Below are 20,920 nucleotides of genomic sequence, written 5' to 3' on the forward strand. Positions count from 1 at the left end.
TCTGCAGTTGCCGAAACGAGGAAAACCTTGAATTCCGTTGCACCAAAAAACAAAGAAAGGAGGAAACCACGACACGACCTTTTTCTTTTCTTTTTTTTTTTCTTTTCTTTTCTTTTTTGACCATCAGGATGTTCGGATTATCTTACATACACCTCTACTAATTCTCTTTCTAGTCAGGTGGCACTGAGATTAGAAAATTTACAAGAATAAAATTTTTCGTGGCCTAACCCTAAGAATAAAATCCTAATCAATAGTATCTGTGCACAAATCAATCAACCAACCAGACCAACGCTTGTGCCTATCAGAACTTCTATTCACTCACCTGCAAAAGCACAAAAAGAGAAAGAAGTAGTTGAGGCCCTTGAGAGTAGAGATTAACAATCTCCTGCAAAGCTCAAAAGAGGAATAAAATCAAAGGGAAAATAGTACTCTCTCCGTCCCAAAATAGATGACAATTTTTGAAATTTGTGTCATTTTTTATCGCTTATATCTTTTAATCTATAATATTTTTCATGAGTTTGAAAACTTTGTATGGTAGAACTAATTAAAAACTATCAAACAAGATCTATATTGCATATATTTTGAAATTCATCTTGAAAAATATAAATAATTAAAATTGACACATATATCAAAATTTGACATTCAAATTGGGACGAACGGAGTGATTGAGAAAGAGAGAGAGAGTGATGAAAAAGGAAGAGTACACGTGATGAAAGCTGGTCATCTTCGATGAGGTACTACTCTCTCTCTCTCCCAGCCTGTTTCGATTTTTGTTTTGACGCAATCATTCACAGAACCAGACAACACCAGCACCTTCCCCACCCTCTCTCTCTCTCTCTCTCTCTCTCTCTCTCTCTCTCTCCCCTGCTTTTCCTCAATGATTTCACCTCGTTTCCAGCTGTTCTGCTGTTTTCACACTATATTACAGTAACAAAGTGAAGTTCTTTTTCCCCCATTCCAGTTTTGCATTCCAGCTCCAGAACAGCAAAATGAAGTTTCTTCTACCGCTAGCGGTCGTCCTATGTTTCTGCCACGTGTCCGTGGCATCAGTGGAGAAAACCCACGTACCGAAGAAAACATACATCGTGCACATGGCCAAATCCCAAATGCCGGCGAGTTTCGACGACCACACTCACTGGTACGACTCGTCGCTCAAATCGGTGTCCGACTCGGCCCAGATCCTCTACACGTACGCCAACGTACTGCACGGGTTCTCTGCGAGGCTGACGGCCGAAGAAGCCCGGTCCATCGAGGATCGACCGGGCGTTCTGACGGTGCTGGAGGAAGTGAAGTACGAGCTCCACACGACTCGGACCCCCGAGTTCCTCGGGCTCGACAGGACCGCCGATTTGTTCCCCGAGTCGGACTCGATGAGCGACGTCATCATCGGGGTTCTGGACACCGGTGTCTGGCCGGAGAGCAAGAGCTTCGACGACAGCGGGTTGGGGCCCGTTCCGAGTAGTTGGAGAGGGGAGTGCGAATCCGGCACCAATTTCAGTTCATCCTTCTGCAATCGGAAGCTAATTGGAGCAAGGTATGATCTGAAATTATACATTACACCCAAATACTATAGTTTGTTTCTTTTTCACTTTTAGGATGATTGAAAGAGCAATTGTACAATTTTTTTTAATTTTTTTTTGATATAAAAGAGCAATGTTGCTAACACAATTTTATAACACAATTCCGGACACAATTATGTTCGGAGCCGTTCGATTCACATTCACATGCATCGAACGGGTTCGATTCACATTTACATGGGTCCACGTGTATCGAACGGCTCCGGATGCAATTGTGTCCGGAGTTGCATTGGTAGACTTTTCGTGAGTGAAATAAGAGTTGTTGATCTTCTGATTTTGGGCTGGCCCTTTGATTGATGAGGTTTGGTGAGAAAAGAAAGGATAGCTCAGTCCAACTCACTTAAAACCAAATCTAACGAAAATGGTGGGATTTTTGGTGAGAAGTCATACTCTCGTCACCAAATTACGTTTATCTTTTGTTGGCTGATGTAATTTGAATTCTGTAACAAATCTACATCAGGTGCTTCTCTAGAGGCTACGAAGCCATATTGGGTGTTAGAGCTTGTCCCGATGTTGTGCACCTGTTCGTTAGGATACTAATGTTACGGATCCTTTGTTTACCTTTCCAAGTGCGATCCCGTGTAAGTTAGTGGTCGCACGCACTAGCAAGACGTGGTAGAGTTTGTCCCACATTAGTTAATTAATAGCATTTCTTTTAAGGAAAAAAATTCTATGGTTACAACCACTGCAATACCCAATGACAGACCTAGAAATTTGAGATAGTGGGGGCACTAATTTTCTTTGTAACGCCGTAATATATTAGTTACAATTAAGCACATTCACACTAAAATAATTTTAGCATTCATGATAATGTAACAATTTTAAAGTATATATGTATTTTAATAATAAGTTACTTAGGCAAACTTGCGCACCTCTACTATATGCGATAAAACAAAATTATCACATGTTCATCATCTATTTTTCTATTATTAACTGTACAATTACAAGTTTCAGGGACCAAAATGTACAAATACAATGTGCGGATGTATATTGAGTACTATACAAATGATTGGAGACGTTGGGGAGTGGGGGAAACCTTGGTTGTGAAAGAGTTCTAGTGGATTTTGGCAAAAATAATTATACAATTACAAGTTTCAGGGACCAAAATGTACAAATACAATGTGCGGATGTATATTGAATACTATACAAATGATTGGAGACGTGGAAGTGGGGGAAACCTTGGTTGTGAAAGAGTTCTAGTGGATTTTGGCAAAAAAAAAAAAAACAAACTTAAAGGGGTGATACTCGAACCCACGTCCTTTATTTCTTAAAGAGAGCCACCTACCACTACACCAAACACTAACTTCTTGCATATGTTGGACATATATAATATATATACATATACAAATTCAGGAATTTTTTTAAAAAAAAGCGTGGAGGCATATGACCTCACGTGCCCCAAGGTAGGTCCGCCCCTGACAATACCTGAAATCCAAGTGTATAACTGAGCATGTGCTCAATCGTGGCCTTGCCTGCCGATTTCATCCCAAAGGCATAGATAAGTCAGGATGGGAGTGGTAGAGTTTGTCCCACATTAATGCATGCCCGTGCCTTCAGGCACGGCGTAACGTACCTAAAGGCACGTTGCTAGTTAGTGGTCTGAAGGCACAATTCGAACAATCAGCACATTGCATATAAATACTGGACATTGAACCCAATATATCAACCTCTGTCCAAGAGTAAGATTATAGGAGTAATAAGCAACATTTTAAAATTTAAGTATACCAACCAATTCTCTAAATCAACTAAATCAGTAGGGAACGAAAAATAATAATGGAAACTCTTTTTGGTACTGGTTTTGGCCTTTTGGTTTTATAAAATTAAGAAAGCAATAAGAGTAGGGGACGGAAATTATCACCCTTCTAATTTGGTGTTTTTGATTTATGCAGCCTTATACCTAAGAAAAAAAAGGATGAAACACTCAATCATGAACTATTATTCACACACTGCATGCTCTTACACATTTTTTAACTTAAATGGATGGCCAATAGCCATTACCTGCTTCCAAAGATTTTCCAAAATACATACAATTGAATAAAAGGTAGTTTACTTCTACAACAATCAATTCATTACTACAGATTCACCGAATATGTGTTGGGCATTCCATCAAACACCTTATTTGCAACATAAAAAAAGGTAGCGAGTACATGAGAATGAAAGAAGCTAGAGATGGGAACCATTGGTTTAAACAGAGCAGTATCAATGATTTTGCAGGAACATCGTGGCCGTCATCTACTTCGTCGGATCACACCCAACCCATTTCTACTGCCTACGTGGAGGGAGAGAGAGAGAGAGAGAGAGAATTTTATGGAGTATTTGGGATTCCTCCCTCCCTCACTAAAATGCCACTCAAATGTAATGTATTTACCAAAATGTCATGTTGTAAGATTCAAAGGCTGTAACGTATTGAAAACTCAATCCAACGGCTAAAAAGGTGCTATTATTTGTATATGTACATAAATTTTGGAATATTCCTTTAAGATATCACTCTATTTTATAATTTAGATTGATTTTGAGTTGAATGCTTTAACATTGGGTCCAGTCGAGGCCCTATGGGAATTGAAGAGCTATTGATATCTCGATCTCTGCATAAGTTTTTAATGGTTTATGCACATTTTGATTTTGTTAGAATTGAATGTACATCAAATTATTAGGGGTGAATGCACATATTGATTTTTCAATTGCCGTGTAAGCATTTGATGGATGGTGCACATTTTAATTCTGTGACAAATCTGCATCAGGTATTTCTCTAAAGGCTACGAGGCCATTTTGGGTCCAGTCGATGAAACAAGGGAATCAAAATCACCACGAGACGACGACGGCCACGGAACCCACACATCAACCACGGCGGGCGGCTCATCAGTAGCCAGTGCAAGCCTATTTGGCTATGCCACTGGAACGGCGCGAGGCATGGCCACTCGCGCCAGGGTAGCCGTGTACAAGGTGTGCTGGATTGGCGGCTGCTTCAGCTCCGACATACTTGCCGCCATAGACAAGTCCATCGACGACAACGTCAACGTCCTCTCCTTGTCTCTCGGCGGTGGTGGCTCTGACTACTACAGAGACAGTGTCGCAATCGGAGCTTTTGCGGCGATGGAGAAGGGCATTTTGGTCTCATGCTCCGCTGGTAACGCGGGGCCGAGTCCGTTCAGCCTTTCCAACGTTGCGCCATGGATTACCACGGTCGGGGCCGGAACCTTGGACCGTGAATTTCCAGCCTATGTTAGTCTTGGAAACGGAATGAATTTCTCTGGCGTGTCGCTTTACAAAGGTGATTCGCTGCCTACGAAGATGTTACCTTTTGTTTACGCTGGAAATGCGACTAATTCCACAAACGGGAATCTTTGTATGACGGACACATTGATTCCTGAAAAAGTTAAGGGTAAAATTGTGTTGTGTGACCGTGGAGTAAATGCAAGGGTTCAAAAGGGGGCTGTTGTAAAAGAAGCCGGTGGGGCCGGGATGGTTTTAGCCAACACCGCTGCGAACGGGGAGGAGCTGGTGGCAGACGCCCATCTGCTACCGGCTACGGCAGTGGGTCAGATATCCGGTGACAAAATAAAGAGTTACCTATTATCAGATACCGATCCGACCGCCACAATTCTTTTTGAGGGAACTAAAGTGGGCATTGAGCCTTCACCGTTGGTGGCGGCGTTCAGCTCGAGGGGGCCGAATTCGATCACACCGGAAGTCCTCAAGCCTGATATTATTGCACCAGGTGTCAACATCTTAGCGGGTTGGTCGGGTGCAGTAGGGCCGACAGGTTTAGCAACGGACAATAGGCGCGTGGAGTTCAACATCATTTCTGGCACTTCGATGTCTTGCCCACACGTTAGCGGCCTTGCTGCCCTTCTGAAGGGAGCCCACCCGCAGTGGAGCCCCGCTGCCATACGCTCTGCTCTAATGACCACTGCCTATGTTGTGTACAAAAATGGTAGACCGATTCAAGATATTGCCAGTGGGAAGCCATCTACGCCGTTCGATCATGGTGCTGGACATGTGGACCCCGTGTCAGCCCTTAATCCGGGACTCGTCTATGATTTGGACGTGAACGATTACTTGGGCTTCCTTTGTGCGTTAAACTACACCGCTGCACAAATCAGCACACTCGCCAGGAAGAACTACACTTGTGACCCAACAGTGAAATACAGTCTCACTAATCTCAACTACCCTTCCTTCTCCGTACCTCTCCAAAGCGCTGTAATGGGTCGTGGTGGGAGCGCCAGCGGTAGCGTTGGTTCCACTGTGGTGAAGTATACCCGAACAGTCACCAATGTTGGAGCGGCGGCGACATACAATGTGTCGGTTAGTTTGCAAAGTGAGTCGGTTAAGGTTTCGGTTGAGCCGGATTCGTTGAGTTTCAGTGAATTGAATGAGAAGAAGTCTTATACGGTGACGTTTACTGCTAGTTCGATGCCATCGAATTCGTTCAGCTATGGACGTATTGAGTGGACCGATGGAAAGCACATTGTTGGAAGTCCGATTGCGGTCACCTGGACGTGAACGGGTCAGGAAGAGGGAATGTGATTCGGTTCACTTTACTGGCTCGAAGGAGCATCGATGGTTGTTTTTAAGCTGTTTTCTTTCTGTTTTTTCTTTTTGGGAGAAAGAATTGGGAAAAGCCAGATTTGGTGTCTGATATTGTTCTGTGACAGAGAACGTGTGGGAAATTAGGCAGAAGATGTGTTTTTCTTTGTCAGTGTACAGAGTGTAATTAATTCTTTCCCTTCATGTTTTTGTATCGTCTTTTAATGGAATTACTTTGTTTTTTAACCTTTGTCAGGAAATTATGGAATAGTATTAACAAAGTGTTCCTATCATTTTCTTCTCCTTCTTCTTTGTCTTTGCTAATTGGAGTTTTCAATGTTGAAAACCAACTTAAATTGAGTTATTCCAAATTATGGGCGGAATTGGATGTTATGTGCACATTTCATCAACCACAAGGGTGTTATTGTAGACTTTTGAACCATAGAGAGTGTATCTACACATGAACTAAACTACTGGAGGTCAAAGTAGACTTTGCCTTTATTTCTATTTGCACTTGTGTATATTGAAAAAAAATTCGGTGCCGGGTGGGTATATCCCACTTGGTACCCGCTCAATACATTTAGCCGTCTAATACACTTTTGGATGGCACGGATTGAAACCCTCTCTCTTCTCTCACACCAACACTTTCTCTCTCATTTTTCTCTTCCAAATTCGGGCCGTCCAAAAACGCAATGGACAGCTCGAATGCGCCGAACAGGCACAACGTGATACCCACCGAGCAGTGAAAAAATTTCCCATCTGGTGGGGTTACCTCTTTGGTTCGCATGAATATTTGGATCCAAAGGAGTAACTGTATGGTCTTGCGCAGCAGATGATGGGGCTCTGCTGCCTTTGACCGATGCTGCTATACAAGAAATTCTCATACAAGAGTTTGGCTACATGAATTTCTTAGAACATTTTTTTGCTGCTGTGATCTTGTTTGATCGATGCTGTAAAATTGGTGTGAAGTCTGGTCCGACTGATGTATCAACGGAGCTTTGTTTGCTGCAATCAGATTCTGAAGGGGTACGTCCATCTACAGCTAATTAATTATGGGATGCTATTCCCTCATCTATTGTGATCGATGCATCTTGCTTGTGTCCCCTTAAAAATCTTTGTATCCTTTGCTTTGATGAATAGAATTCTTTTTTCGCTGCTCAAAACAAAATAAGATTCTAAGCGTGATGCATCTAGACAATGGTGGAGCCAGGAATTTTGGAGCTCCGCTAGTGGACAGTGGAATTGATTCCAGGATGAGTCGAGGTGCTCGTTATTTGACTCGGACGCCTACCTTTACTAATAGAAAGAAATTTTTTACAAAATAAAAAATCTCACAGAGAGGTGAAAAAGAATCTGTCAAAAAGAAAAAAAATTGATTAGTTTATCGATCTAATACTTCGAGAAATCAAAATACAAAAAACAAGTTTAACCCTTGCTATCAACAAAAGATGGATCACACACTCAGGGGTTGTCCCAGTGGTTTGGACGAATGCCTCAGGCTTTGGGAGTACTCCTCAAGGTCTGAGGTTCGATTCCCCACAGGATGAGTACCCTAAAGTAAGTAGGGGCCATGATTGGTGTGGCCGCATTAGCTCCCCAGGAGGCAAGAGCAGAACCAAAACTTGATTCTGCCCTGGGCTAATAAAAAAAATCGGTGGGCAAAATAATATATATAATATGCATATGGTCAATTTCTAAGAAATAAGGCTTGTAATCCAATTCATGCATCGTGCATATTGGTAGCACCATCATACCTTTGACCTCGCATATTGCGAATGTCCGGATTGTAACAAGTGAGGACATCAGATATCTATTTATTAAGAGTTAATGCAGTGATGCCTTTAACATGCACAATATAAAAAAAAATGCACCCATAAAAACTCTTTGACATCAACAAATCTCACGTCAACAAATCTCAAAAAACGTTCCATTTTTTTTGTCCCATTATAATTTAAACCTAAAATAGTAAGATTGTGTGAACCGATATTTTAAGCCAATTAGCCAGTGCTCTGCATCAATTGAATCATTACAAATCTAAGCACACCAACTTGTGCTCTGCATAATAAGAAAATACTTACGAAAGCCTCGCAATTCGAGATATTGCCAACTGAAATCATTTGGATGGTGGGTTGAGCTAAAATTACTTAGATTCAATTTTCCATATAGAGTTTTTTTTTTTTTTCCGTTGTAATGACATGGGCTACAGCCCATGGTAGCCTATAAACAGTTCCGCCATTGCCAGGAGGTTTGGATTGCGCAATCAAGTTCATTTCGTGGTTTAACTGTAAGGCTGTTCCTCCATTACAAAAAAAAACACAAAAGATGGATCTTTGCCACCCATGATGCTCGATAAAATAACATGGAGGCGGCAAGACTAAAAGTATTTAAAGGATTTTCATGAAGAGAAAATAAACAAATTGGAGAAAGAAGTTATGACATGGGAAATCTTAGTACGTACTTGTTTTTTGGTTGATTCAATGACAAAGATGTTAGCTGTAAATTCTTTAGTATTTTGAAAAATTCTTATCTTATGACATGACCGGGAAAATCTTAAACGTACGTACTTGCTTACTAGCCTGAAGCAACGCTAATATAGTCTATGCTTTGAAATTATTATGCTAATTACTATATATTGTCGACATTATCTTTCCGTTGTTTTTAATTGATTTTTTTAGCGAACATACGAACGCTTCCTCATTTGACTATCTTGACGATCCCAGGCCGGCAGAAAATCTCAGGCCGCTCAGCCCGATCTCATGTCGACTGTTTCCTCCAACATCTGAAAGCTGTTGTGTTTCTCCATATATTAACAGCATAGAAGTCTTTAACATCAACCGTTCCGATTTTGCATTCTAGGTCAGGAACAGGAAATATGGGGAAGAAATCATCGACATTGATGAATTTCCTTTTCCCACTAGTAGTTGTTATGTCTTTCTGCAGCCACGTGTCCGTTGCAGAAAGACGAAACAACAATCTACAAAAGAAAACTTATATAATCCATATGGAGAAATTCCAAATACCGGCGAATTTCAAAGACCATGCTGAATGGTACCACTCGTCGCTCAAATCGGTGTCCGACTCAGCCAAGATGCACTACAAGTACAACAACGTGGTGCATGGATTCTCCACGAGACTGACACCAGACGAAGCCGAAACACTGGAAGAACAACCAGGGGTCGTCTCAGTGTTGGAGGAAACGAGGTACCAGCTTCAAACGACTCGAACACCTCAGTTCCTCGGCCTTTACGAGAGCGTCGAGTTGTTCCCTGGGTTAGACTCGGTGAGTGAACTTGTCATTGGAATGTTGGATACCGGCGTTTGGCCTGAGAGCAAGAGTTTTAACGACAGCGGAATGGGGCCCGTTCCAAAAAGCTGGAAAGGGGAGTGCGAGTCCGGAACCAATTTCAATTCCTCCAATTGTAATCGAAAGCTAATTGGAGCAAGGTATCGTAGAAAATCAAATTTCGAATCCCAACTGACTCAGTTTTTTTTTTTTTTGTCGAATCCCAATCAAAATTACAACGGTTATAGGAACCAAATCGAAACAAAAAAAGGATGACGGGAAAGCTGTCTCAAGTTCTAATAACGAGTTATCACTTTTACTAGGTACTAGCAAATACTTGTGCTTGAAAGCATATTGAAATGTAAGTCTCAAATTAAAAAAAAAAATTATTCATTTTACCCAACTGTTCTACGCAACAGTTGTAATCACCAAAAAGCGTCTGTTACCATTTTAATTATGTGTATTTCTTTATTTGATCATAAAATGCAATATTTACTTAAAGATGCATTGCCTAAAAAGTAAGGGTAGATATATATAGATTTATTAAAAGAATATTCTTTGTATCTTTTAAAAAAAATGATTTGATGGCTACAAAAAAAAAATGATCTGATGACTACAAAATTAACAGAAATTAATCTAACGATTGGAAAATTTACTTTCGTTTATATGCCATATTTTTAATAGAAACCGCTGGATCTGTTTAATATTTATTAGGTATTATTTGAAAGGCTACGAGGCCGCAAATGGCCCAATCAACACGTCAATAGAATCAAAATCACCTCGCGACGACGACGGTCACGGTACCCACACATCATCCACGGCAGGCGGCTCATCGGTCAAGGGCGCCAGTCTGTACGGTTATGCCTTTGGAACAGCGCGGGGGATGGCCTCGCGCGCTAGGGTAGCCATGTACAAGGTGTGCTGGCTCGGCGGCTGCTTCAGCTCGGACATATTAGCGGCGATGGACCAGGCCATCGACGACCAGGTCAACGTCCTCTCATTGTCTCTCGGCGGCGAGGCGACGGACTATTTCTCGGACACAATCGCAATCGGGGCTTTCGCGGCAATGGAGAAAGGCATTTTTGTCTCCTGCGCTGGCGGTAACGCGGGTCCCGCTCCATCTACTGTCTTCAACGTGGCGCCGTGGATTACCACCGTCGCCGCCGGCACCCTGGACCGTGATTTTCCGGCGAATGTTAGGCTCGGAAACGGAATGGAACTCCCGGGCGTGTCACTTTACAAAGGTGCCTCGTTCCCGAAGATGCTACCCTTCATTTATGCTGCAAATGCGAGTAATTCGGTGAACGGGAATCTTTGTTTCGCGGGTACGTTGATACCCGAAAAAGTGAAAGGTAAAATCGTGTTGTGTGATCGTGGGGTGAGTCCTCGGGTAGAGAAAGGGTTCGTTGTTAAAGAAGCCGGTGGGGCCGGGATGGTTTTGGCCAACTTGGCGGCAAACGGCGAGGAGCTGATAGCGGACGCCCATCTACTGCCGGCTACGGCGGTGGGTCAAATATCCGGAGACAAAATCAAGAGCTACCTATCTTCCAATCCGAATCCAACAGCCACCATTCGTTTTGAGGGAACTAAGGTAGGGATCGAACCGTCGCCTGTAGTTGCGGCGTTCAGTTCGAGGGGGCCAAACCCAATCACACCAGAAGTACTCAAGCCCGACGTGCTCGCTCCCGGTGTCAACATCCTGGCCGCTTGGTCAGGTGCTGCGTCTCCCACCGGAATACCAGAAGACAATAGGCGTGTGGAGTTCAACATCATCTCTGGTACTTCTATGGCGTGCCCACATGTCAGCGGCCTTGCTGCCTTGCTCCAGGGGGCGCACCCGGACTGGAGCCCCGCCGCGATACGCTCGGCCCTAATGACCACTGCGTATGCCGTGTATAACGATAGTCAACCATTACTAGATAGTGACACGGGAAAGCCGTCTACGTCGTTTGCTTACGGCTCTGGACAAGTGGACCCCGTAAAAGCACTCAACCCTGGACTCATCTACGATTTGGGCGTCGATGATTACTTGGGTTTTCTATGCGCCTTAAACTACACTCCGCAGCAAATTCAGATACTCGCCAGGAAGAGCTTCGAGTGTGACCCCAAAATGGATTACAGTCTTACTAATTTCAACTACCCTTCCTTTGCTGTACCTCTCCAAAGTGCCAGCAAACAGTCGGTGGTGCAATACACAAGAAAACTTACGAATGTCGGGCCAGCAGCGACATACAATGTGTCGATTACTATTTCGGGAAGTACGCTAGTCGGGGTTTTGGTTGATCCAGATACGTTGAGTTTCAGCAAGTTGAATGAAGTGAAGTCTTATACGACGACGTTTAGTGCTCCTGCGATGCCATCGAATTCGTTCAGCTACGGAAGCATCGCATGGTCTGATGGAAAGCATGTTGTTAGAAGTCCAATTGCGATTAGTTGGAGTTGAACTGGGATAAAGAAAGGGGACGTTATTTGATGCTCTGCTTCCTCGAAGGGGCATAAATATATGTTTTTGAAGATGTTTTCTTTAATTTTCAGCAAATATTGGGGCCTGACATTGTTCACTGAGAAAGAAGAAACATGAAAAACTAGAGAAAGATTGTGTTTTTCTTCCTCGGTGTAATTCTCTTCACACAGGGCTGTGTTTCTTTTCTTATAGTTGCTATTTGGAAGGCAAATAATTGGGAAATCCAATAACTGGATTATGGATAGTCATGGAATTTTTGTTGGCTACAATTTCTATTATGGTGGTATAATTTTAATTTATGTATTGGTATCGTTCTTTCTGACATTCTTAGGATGTGTTTTACTAACTAAAATAAGTATTTGATAAATAAGAATCTTAGTAGAACGTACGGAGCCTTAATATAACAATATATTTGCCGATATTTCTACACCTGTAAGTTCAATTATGTTTTTCTCATCTCTTTGAAGGTTAGATCCATCTTCTTCTTTGTCTTCGTCTACCCAATTAAATTACTTTGTTTTGTAACACTTTTTTTAATGCATTTTATTGTGTATTTGGGCTATGTGAACTGTGTGTAGGGGCTATGTGAATTGTGTATTTTAGTGTGTGGATAGACTATATGAACTGTGTATTTTCGGTTATGTGAACTTGTGATGAATGATATGAACTGTGTGTATTGAGGCTATGTGAATTATGTATTTTAGTGTGTGGTGAGACTATGTGAAATATGCATAGCCCAGTTCTCATAGTCAAGAATATTTTTATCCGAATTAATATGGTTCAGGATTATTCTAAAAGATTGAATAAAAATAATGTATAGAGAACTATTTTAAAAAAAAAAGGGCCGGCCTCTAAAACCCCAAGATATTTTGGTTCAAGCCCAACAATACTCGTATTGGACAGGCCCTGTATAAGAGTTCACATAATTGGGCGGCCATGCATGGGCCCAATCTTCCCCAATGTCTGTATCATGAACAATCGATTTTGTATGATTCACTGAAAAGAAATCAAATTAGGTCCCGTTCGGTTAAAGAAAATAAGTATTTATTTTTTAAATTAAAAATAATGTATTGTGAAAAAAAGTTGATGTATTTTGCTAAAATGATCTGTCTCGTAAAAAGAAAAATAACTACTTTCAAAATAGGAAATTTAGTGGAAAGGGGCCTTATTTCATACAAAAAAAAAAAACTGGGGATTTTGATTATTGGCATTCACGATGCATAGTAGCGGGGTTGGGCGACCCACGGAAGAAGAAAAAAACTAATATTATAGTACTATTTTTTTCAAATTAATAAATAATTTCATTATAATATGATGATGACGCTACACTAGATTATTTCTCCATTTAAAATCCACCCTATCCTCCATGAAAGTTAAAAACTTAAAACATCACCCATTATAATTTGATGACCACAACACGTTAGATTATTTCCTCACTTGGAACCCACCTCACACGTTGTATAAAAATTACTTGGTAGTCTTGGGGCACCGCCACGTGGTGTTTCATTAATATTCCTAAACACTATACATTTTTGTAGAGTACTCCACCGCTAAGTGTGTGAACCCCACGAAAATATGTGGTGTTGAGAGGAGTTTGGGCACCACGTGGCGAAACCCCGTCGAATGCAATTGTAGAAGTTTTTGAGTTTTTTTTTTGGTAAACCGAAAAAAAGATTATTCCGAATGAAGGACTCTGGATTTTTGGTGTTTGTAGCTCTTTGGGCATTTTTTGATGGTAAAAAAGAAAGGTTGTTAGTATATATTGTGTTTTATGTTTTCAAAATCATTGTCTTATAATAGAAAAAATTGAGATCTATCAAACAAGATTTATATTGTGTATTTTTAGCAATATACATTGAGAGATACAAGCAATTGAAAATATCACGTAGAACCGCAGTGGACACCTAAATTGTGACGGATGGAGTAATAGAGAGTGGCCGGCAAGCAATGCTATGTTGACCATGTCTGAGCATCGTATTTTAGGTACCATGTAATGTGTCACCATTCCATTGGCACATTGGAGCATATTCTACCAAATGCAATGGTGACACATCACATGGTATAAAAAATGTGATATTTAGATATGGTCACCGAAGTGTTAGTGGGAAAATTTTTTATGCTTCTCCTTCTTGGAAATTGTTTCTTACTTCTCATTCTAAGCAACCTTAATCTTTATTTGGAAAACTCCAAATCATGTTTTTATTAGACATATGTTTAGAGACTATATTATATCACTGTTCACACACACTCCAACCATAATCCCATTTATACTCTTGCTCTTCAAATGCTCATCATTTCTCTCCAAAAATTGAAAGTTTGAATTTGATATATTGCCTAAATATGTTAATCATAGGTCTCATTTTGAATACCTTTCCACGTATATTTGTGTTCAGAAAAATTGAATGCTGCAGTATATAAATTACTCTATATATCTTTCATTCTATTGTGGATATAAGCAATAAGATTCATCTTTCTAACTTAAGTTAATTTTTAGATAAGACGATGATAATTACTTTAATGTGAACAATCAGAAGCGGTTCTTTGTTTTGAAGAACCCTAATCAAGTATGATTGGAGGATTAAAATTTCTTCACTAGAGAAATATGAAAAACCAAAATGCGAAAAATAAAAGCTTGCTTTGGGTGTTCTTAGCTGATGGAGTACTATAAAGAAAAGAAAAGAAAGTAAGAGGTTGCAATTGATCCTTTAGTCCCATTCTGTCGCTCTCAAGGTCACAAGCGATCCATGACATAACATTCAATATCCCCAACGCCACAAAATCACAGAATTCCCTCTGTAAACATCAGATCAGACCCCACCGCCTCCATAGTCCATATCTATCATCTATGATTCTATAACATAATACACCCAACTTTAACCTTAAATTCCCTTTGGATCCCAATCCATAAAAAGATCTAGTGCAACCTACGGTAGCCACGTATGGTATGCAAATTTCCACTTTTGCATTTGGGAAAAAAAAAAAAAAAAGTTTGGTCTATTTCCAAAAGCATCTTTTTGATTAAGGATGAAAGTTAAAGTTGTCCCCCTGTACGATTTATGATTTTGTGTTTTGGAAGATCTTTAAATTTACAATATTGAGGTGCCATTATCAGGCTTCTACCATCCTTATTTTTGTTCTCTTTTTATAATCTTAGACAGCTTCGGATACAATTGAATTTGTACACCACCAATGTTTTGGTGACTATATCGGAGTATCACATTTTCGACACTATATAATGTGTCACCGCTGTGTTGGTAGAATGTGAACAGCTGAATAGTTTTTGGATAGCCTGCACTGACTCCTCCCACAATTTTCCCTTCTATTTTAATCCTTCAAGTTAGACCCTTTTACTTCTTTTTATCCACTAGTCTCTCTTCCTTTATCTTTCATCATATTCAAATTTCCTCTTATCTCTTCCCTCTATATAAACCACCGTCCATTTCACCTCTGCTCACAAAGTGGAGCTATGGCTATAAACTCTCCCGAAGCAAAATGGGCACATCCCAGACCGACCGAAATCGAACAAGACGAAATCGAAGAAGAAGGAGAAGAAGAAGCACTGTCACTGTGTGATCTCCCCATCAACAATCAACAAAACCATCAACCAACAAAAGAAGAAGAAGAAGCTCGACCAATCAAACCCGAAGAGGATTTCGATTTTAAGTCATTGATTGGCTCTGTTTTAACACAACCACAAATGTGCGCTGCGGACGATGTCTTTTTCCGAGGCCAAATTATCCCACTTCGCCACTCTGTATCCTCTGAAGGCGCCGCCTTCAGCCGGACCCCTAGCCGGTGCATCTCGCGGTCGGAGTCCATGGACCGTTTCCACTCAATAACGGCGCTTAACAGCGTTACTAATAGTAGAAGTAGCAGTGTTAGGAGTCTCCGTTCGTCCAGCAGCGGCAGCTCCACCACCACCACCACAACAACAACAAATCACAAGCATAAAGTCCTCAACCAGTTCCACTCCCACCCGAGTCCGTCGCCCCAGATCAGGATACCCAGCTCCCGGTACTCCGGCAACCGGGTCCCGAAATCTCACATATGGAGCTTTTTTCGTGTGGGTTTGGTTCATACTCCGGAGATTGAATTACAAGGCCTGAAAAGCAGGAGTGGAAGTAGAAATGGTAACAAGAGTGGTTTTGGTAGCCGGAATAGCAATAGCAGCAGCAACAGCAGTAACAGTTGTAGTGAGGAGAAGAAGAAGAAAAACAAGCAGAGGTTTTTCGGCAACAATGGCGGTGGGTTTTTCGGCGGCGGCGATTGTAAGTGCTCGGTGGATGCGGTGGAAACAACGATGCCGTTACGGGTGGTTATTGTCGAAGAAGAGGAAGATCAAAAGGAGAAAGGGAAGACGAAGAAGGAGAAGAAGCAAACGGTGTCGCGTCATCGGACGTTTGAATGGTTAAAGGAGCTTTCGAACGCAGGCGCCCCAGATTGAATTGTCGATCGGATCGAGCACTGCAAAGCATATGCTTCTTGTTGTTTTCAGCTTTTTGTTTTTACTATGCTTTTAGAACTTTAGTGCTGTTTTTACTACTACTAGTTTAAACTGATTGATTTCATTTGTTTAATTTCCTCTGGGAATCTCTAAGGACTTGGTAATGACGTTGTGGGTGCCGAGTGTAACGTTGTTTATAAAGTGGAGAAGTACTTTAACTTCAATCTCGAAAATAACTATTCACTACTACAATAATAGATATGCGTCACGCTAAGGAGATTCACAAAGATCACGATTTTCAGTGAAAGCGTGATAAAAAGTGGTACTTGAAATTTTTTATCTCAGTTTAAGTCCAAAGCTGAGATAAAAAGTGGATTTTAGCACGCAATAAAAAACCTCGCTCTTGCAGTGAGATAAAAGAAAAAACAACCTCACCATTGCAGTGTGATAAAAGATTTTAGAGCGGAAAAAAAATGAGATAAAAGATCTTGCTCTTATGGCGAGATAAAAGAAAAAAGACCTCACCCTTGTGGCGTGATAAAAAAGAGAAAAGATCTCACCCTTGCGGCGTGATAAAAGATTTTAGGGCGGAAAATATGAGATAAAAGATCTCGCTTTTGTGGCGAGATAAAAAAGAAATGACCTCACCCTTGTAGCGTGATAAAAAACTTTAGCGCGAAAAAAAGTGAGAAATGATCTCACTCTTACAGTGAGATAAAAAACCTATCTATTTAGGTCGCAATCTGAATTTCCACGTGGGCGGGCTAGTACTTATTTAAGCAGACTTTGAAAAGTTATGTGAGAAAACGATATCGTTTAAGAACTTCGAAAAGTTTTTTTTTTTTTTTACAAAAGGTAAGAAAATAAGCCCTAATTACACTCATCCCAAAAAATCTTTACGTTTCATCCATCTTCACGCCCAAAGAAAGATAGAGAAAGAGTGAGAGAGAAGACAAATCCCACAACTAGGTTCCACCAGTGCCTAGTTGTTTCTTCAACGATGGGCGGACTATTCCGCTAGTGCCCGATTTTTACCTGAACGAGCTGTGATCTTTATGGTTTATTGTAGTAGTGAAATTTAGTTATTTTGGATATCTTTCCAGTATACGTTTGACACATTAGGTAAACTTTTTTTTTCGCCTCAAGAAATTTTTTTGGTGACCAACAACTAATTTTGATTGGCAAAAGATCTGTTGTCGTATTTTTAAAAAATTTTAAACAATATTTATATATGTATTTTTATATATTTTAATATCATGTTAATTGCATTTCAAAAAATTCAGCAAATTTTAAGGAGAAAAAAAAGTTTTCACACTTTAGGAAGTAAGTATAAATATTTTTGTTTTCCTAATGTAACAGAAGTTCTTGGCTAGCTTAGTGATAAGGGCTTGGAAAATTAACTAAGGGTGCGTGGGTTCGAAACTTGGCAATGACAAGAAAAGATGGTTTAGTAGATATAAAAAAAAGATCACACGCAATGGTTTTTCATCTCTGTTTATGGTGGTGTGATCATTTTGAACTTTTAATCACTGTTATAAACTGTGATCTAAAGTGACATACAATCACACCCAGAAAAGAGAAATGATCACGCCTAAGAGAAACAATCACCTTTTATAACCGTGATAAAAGAGAAACGATCATGCCTTTTGGCCGTGATTGTTTCTCTCTTTCAATCACGGTTTATAACCATGATAAAAAAGAGTGACTTACAATCACACTTAGATCCATCACGGTTGCAGGAGTGTGATGAAAAACTTACAATCACGGCCAATTACTGTGATCTTTATGGTTTATTGTAGTAGTGATTAGTAATAGACTATGAAAATGATATGATTCTCGTATTATATTAACGGGTCACTCGTTTCAGACTGAACTAACATTTGAGTTATATATCTAACATTTCTCTCACATGCAATCGTTTTTAGGTCCGTGAGATATAGCCATTTTTGTGCAACGTCTTTTGTTAGATTTGGCATGCGTATCAACATTCCTTCTATATATAGGAGTTGAACTCAAAGCCTCCCTGCATCAAAGTACATCTACACAACTTTCAAGCCAATTGCCTTGGTTGTTTTTTTTTTTTTGGTACGTCAGAATTTAATTGCCTTGGTTGTTAAGTCTGATATTATACGATGTAAATCACTCCATTTATCTCTAAAATGCGAAACGGAATGAGCTACGTTTTAATAGCTTGTAAAATTCTCAGCTCCAACTCAAAAAGAGTAGTCCTCATATATTTACATTGAGTGGTTAGTTATTTTATCCTAATTAATTAATGTGATTTTAAGTAGGAGTAGTTTTGCTTTTGGGGTTGAATGTTTTTTAATTTTATCACGGGGGTTGAATTTTCTAGTGGTACTTTTAAGTGGATCAATGATAAGGAGAAGGGGAGGCGTGAAGGGGTGGATATGATCATTGGCGGTGGTGGTGTTTGTCATGATTGATAAAGTGTGAACTTTTCATGCTTTTTCTCTGTGCTTCGATCTGTGGTGTGGTGCGTTGAGGCGTGCATGTTGGGTGCGACAGGAGTTTGAATTTCTTGAGTCACGTAGGTAAATTCATGACAACGGCAATGAGGGGCTGACTCAGGATTGAAGGGCATGGAGTTTTGGATGTTGCCAAGCAGTGCCCTATAAAACGGGTGAAGAATGGTCGATTCGGCCGTTTATCTCGGCAATTGACGACTCAAATCTAAACCGAGTGATGGACGATTCAGAATTGTATGCACTCAGATTCAATCCAAGTCGTCTGTGCCGAGATAAATGACCGGATCGACCGTTCGGCTTTACTTTGCAGAAATTCCCCTGTTCGAGTTTTTCATGGCCATTTTCATGGCTAAATTAGGCCAAGGAAGTGGCCTATCCAATTTTTTTTCCCTCCCAAAATGGCACCCCATTTGAGGAGATCGAATTTTGGTCTTCAAGCCAAAATATGACTTTGAATCTCAAAGTGGCTCTCCATTGGAGATGCTCGCAAAAAATAACAAGTTTCTATATTTCAGGTCTTGACAATCAGATTAATTCTTTGGAATTTGCAATGAACAAGAAGAGTCCTTGTTATGGGGTTGACGCACTACCGTGACTAGCGCACGCTCCACCCAGATTTGATCATCGCCAGACTCAGGCCCCGTTTCAGAAACTTTCTTAAAAAATAAGCAGCTTATTTCATATTTTCAAACTCAAAAATAATATAAATGAAAAATAATTTTTTAATTTTTTTTGCACCGTATTAAAGATCCATATTGATAAAAAAATTATTTGCGTAAACATATTATTTTTGAGCTTGAAATTGCCTTCTTACAAAATAAGTACTTATTTTACGTTCCGGAACGGGACCTCATGACCTTAATGGTGAAATTTGTGGAGTTTGTTGCTCACTACAGCGTAAAAATAATTAGTCAATGATGACCTAATTATTTAGATACATTTATTTCAAAGCTTATTTTCCGGTGATATATACTTACAACACAAATCTTCTTACAAGGGCGGTCTTACCGTATTAAGGTAAAGACGTTCCTTTCCCGACCAAATTGCGATGATCCGAGCTGCTCAATGTGTGCAGAACATGATTTTAAGGATACCCGCGCGAAATCAGTAAAAAAAATTAAAAGACCAGAAAGGGTTTGATTCGAGCAGTTTTTGTCTATATTTTATCGAATGATTCAAATAAAAACTGCTCAAATCAAGTCCTTTCCAGTCATTTTTTTTTTGCTGATTTCTCGCGGATACCCTTAAAATCACGTTCTGAACACATTAGCAGTTTAGATCATCAAAATTTAGTTGGAAAAGGGGAGAAAAAAGGAAGTCCGCATTTTAATATGGTAAGAACGCTCTTATAAGAAGTGGACTAATACTTACCATTCATTTTGTAATAAATGTAGTTCGATAGAATGTTGGACAAGAAACCTCCATTGACGTAACTATAACTAAAATTCTGGGCACTAAATTTGACAGCAAGGTAAGCAACTACTACCCCATTTAATAATGCAGGCCAAACACATCATTATCTCAATCCAAAAAGGTTATCATTTGGACAAGCTTTTATGGAGTGTAGGTCTAGAAATTATTATGTCAAGGCAGCGGAAGTAATGAAATAATAACCATGCATGCAGGCTGCAGCTACTTTATATTGCTTGAACTCATGTTCGATTTTCATGCGCGTACGTACGTACTACCAATTTATACAGAGTTTTGTCCTAAATTTAATTAAGTTCCTTGCCATTGGACGATAAAATTAATTTGCTAAATTAGTTAGTCCATTGAACGATTCATTAAAAAAATAATAATAATAATGCTCGTACTCATGATCTTGATATCCCATGGGAGTCATAGGCCCTAACCTCCAAACTTAGGGCCCGTTTGGATGTGGCATAAGGATTGGGTGTATTAGTTATGAATGGGAGATAGGATAGTATGGGGTATTATGTAAGAAGAGCGGGCTCATATTGATGTGACGGAAGGATTAAGTAGTACTTGGTTTGGATGAGGGATAAAATTGGGGAATAATGTTATTTTGTAGTTAAAATGGAAGAGAGATGCGGCCTGTTTGGCTGGGTCCTTAAGACCCCGCATAACCCTTTCCTGGATAAGGAGTCCAGGCCCGACTCTATCTCCTATGTATAGGAG

General features: G+C 40.2%; 3 protein-coding genes across 3 annotated transcripts; all 3 read left to right on the plus strand.

Annotated features, from left to right (window-relative positions):
• Window positions 1-658: 658 nt before the first annotated feature.
• LOC131336266 (subtilisin-like protease SBT1.7) lies at window positions 659-6,397 on the plus strand. Its single transcript, XM_058372054.1, has 3 exons — window positions 659-734; window positions 962-1,534; window positions 4,319-6,397. Exons 1-3 carry the CDS (start codon window positions 730-732, stop codon window positions 6,078-6,080), a joined length of 2,340 nt encoding a protein of 779 aa, XP_058228037.1. The 5' UTR covers window positions 659-729; the 3' UTR covers window positions 6,081-6,397.
• A 2,545-nt stretch (window positions 6,398-8,942) lies between these two features.
• LOC131336350 (subtilisin-like protease SBT1.7) lies at window positions 8,943-12,117 on the plus strand. Its single transcript, XM_058372137.1, has 2 exons — window positions 8,943-9,548; window positions 10,102-12,117. Exons 1-2 carry the CDS (start codon window positions 8,977-8,979, stop codon window positions 11,828-11,830), a joined length of 2,301 nt encoding a protein of 766 aa, XP_058228120.1. The 5' UTR covers window positions 8,943-8,976; the 3' UTR covers window positions 11,831-12,117.
• A 2,850-nt stretch (window positions 12,118-14,967) lies between these two features.
• Window positions 14,968-16,428, plus strand: LOC131298133 (uncharacterized). The gene has a single exon (XM_058323441.1). The coding sequence runs from the start codon at window positions 15,318-15,320 to the stop codon at window positions 16,293-16,295; it is 978 nt and encodes a 325-aa protein (XP_058179424.1). The 5' UTR covers window positions 14,968-15,317; the 3' UTR covers window positions 16,296-16,428.
• Window positions 16,429-20,920: the final 4,492 nt, after the last annotated feature.

Source organism: Rhododendron vialii, chromosome 8a, assembly GCF_030253575.1.
Source record: "Rhododendron vialii isolate Sample 1 chromosome 8a, ASM3025357v1".
NCBI lineage: Eukaryota > Viridiplantae > Streptophyta > Magnoliopsida > Ericales > Ericaceae > Rhododendron > Rhododendron vialii.

Coding starts and splice junctions, on each gene's coding strand:
- LOC131336266 (XM_058372054.1), top strand. Junction 1,535..4,318: donor CGGAAGCTAATTGGAGCAAG/GTATGATCTGAA, acceptor AATCTGCATCAG/GTATTTCTCTAAAGGCTACG.
- LOC131336350 (XM_058372137.1), top strand. CDS start 8,977: ATGGGGAAGAAATCATCGACATTGATGAATTTCCTTTTCCCACTAGTA. Junction 9,549..10,101: donor CGAAAGCTAATTGGAGCAAG/GTATCGTAGAAA, acceptor AATATTTATTAG/GTATTATTTGAAAGGCTACG.
- LOC131298133 (XM_058323441.1), top strand. CDS start 15,318: ATGGCTATAAACTCTCCCGAAGCAAAATGGGCACATCCCAGACCGACC.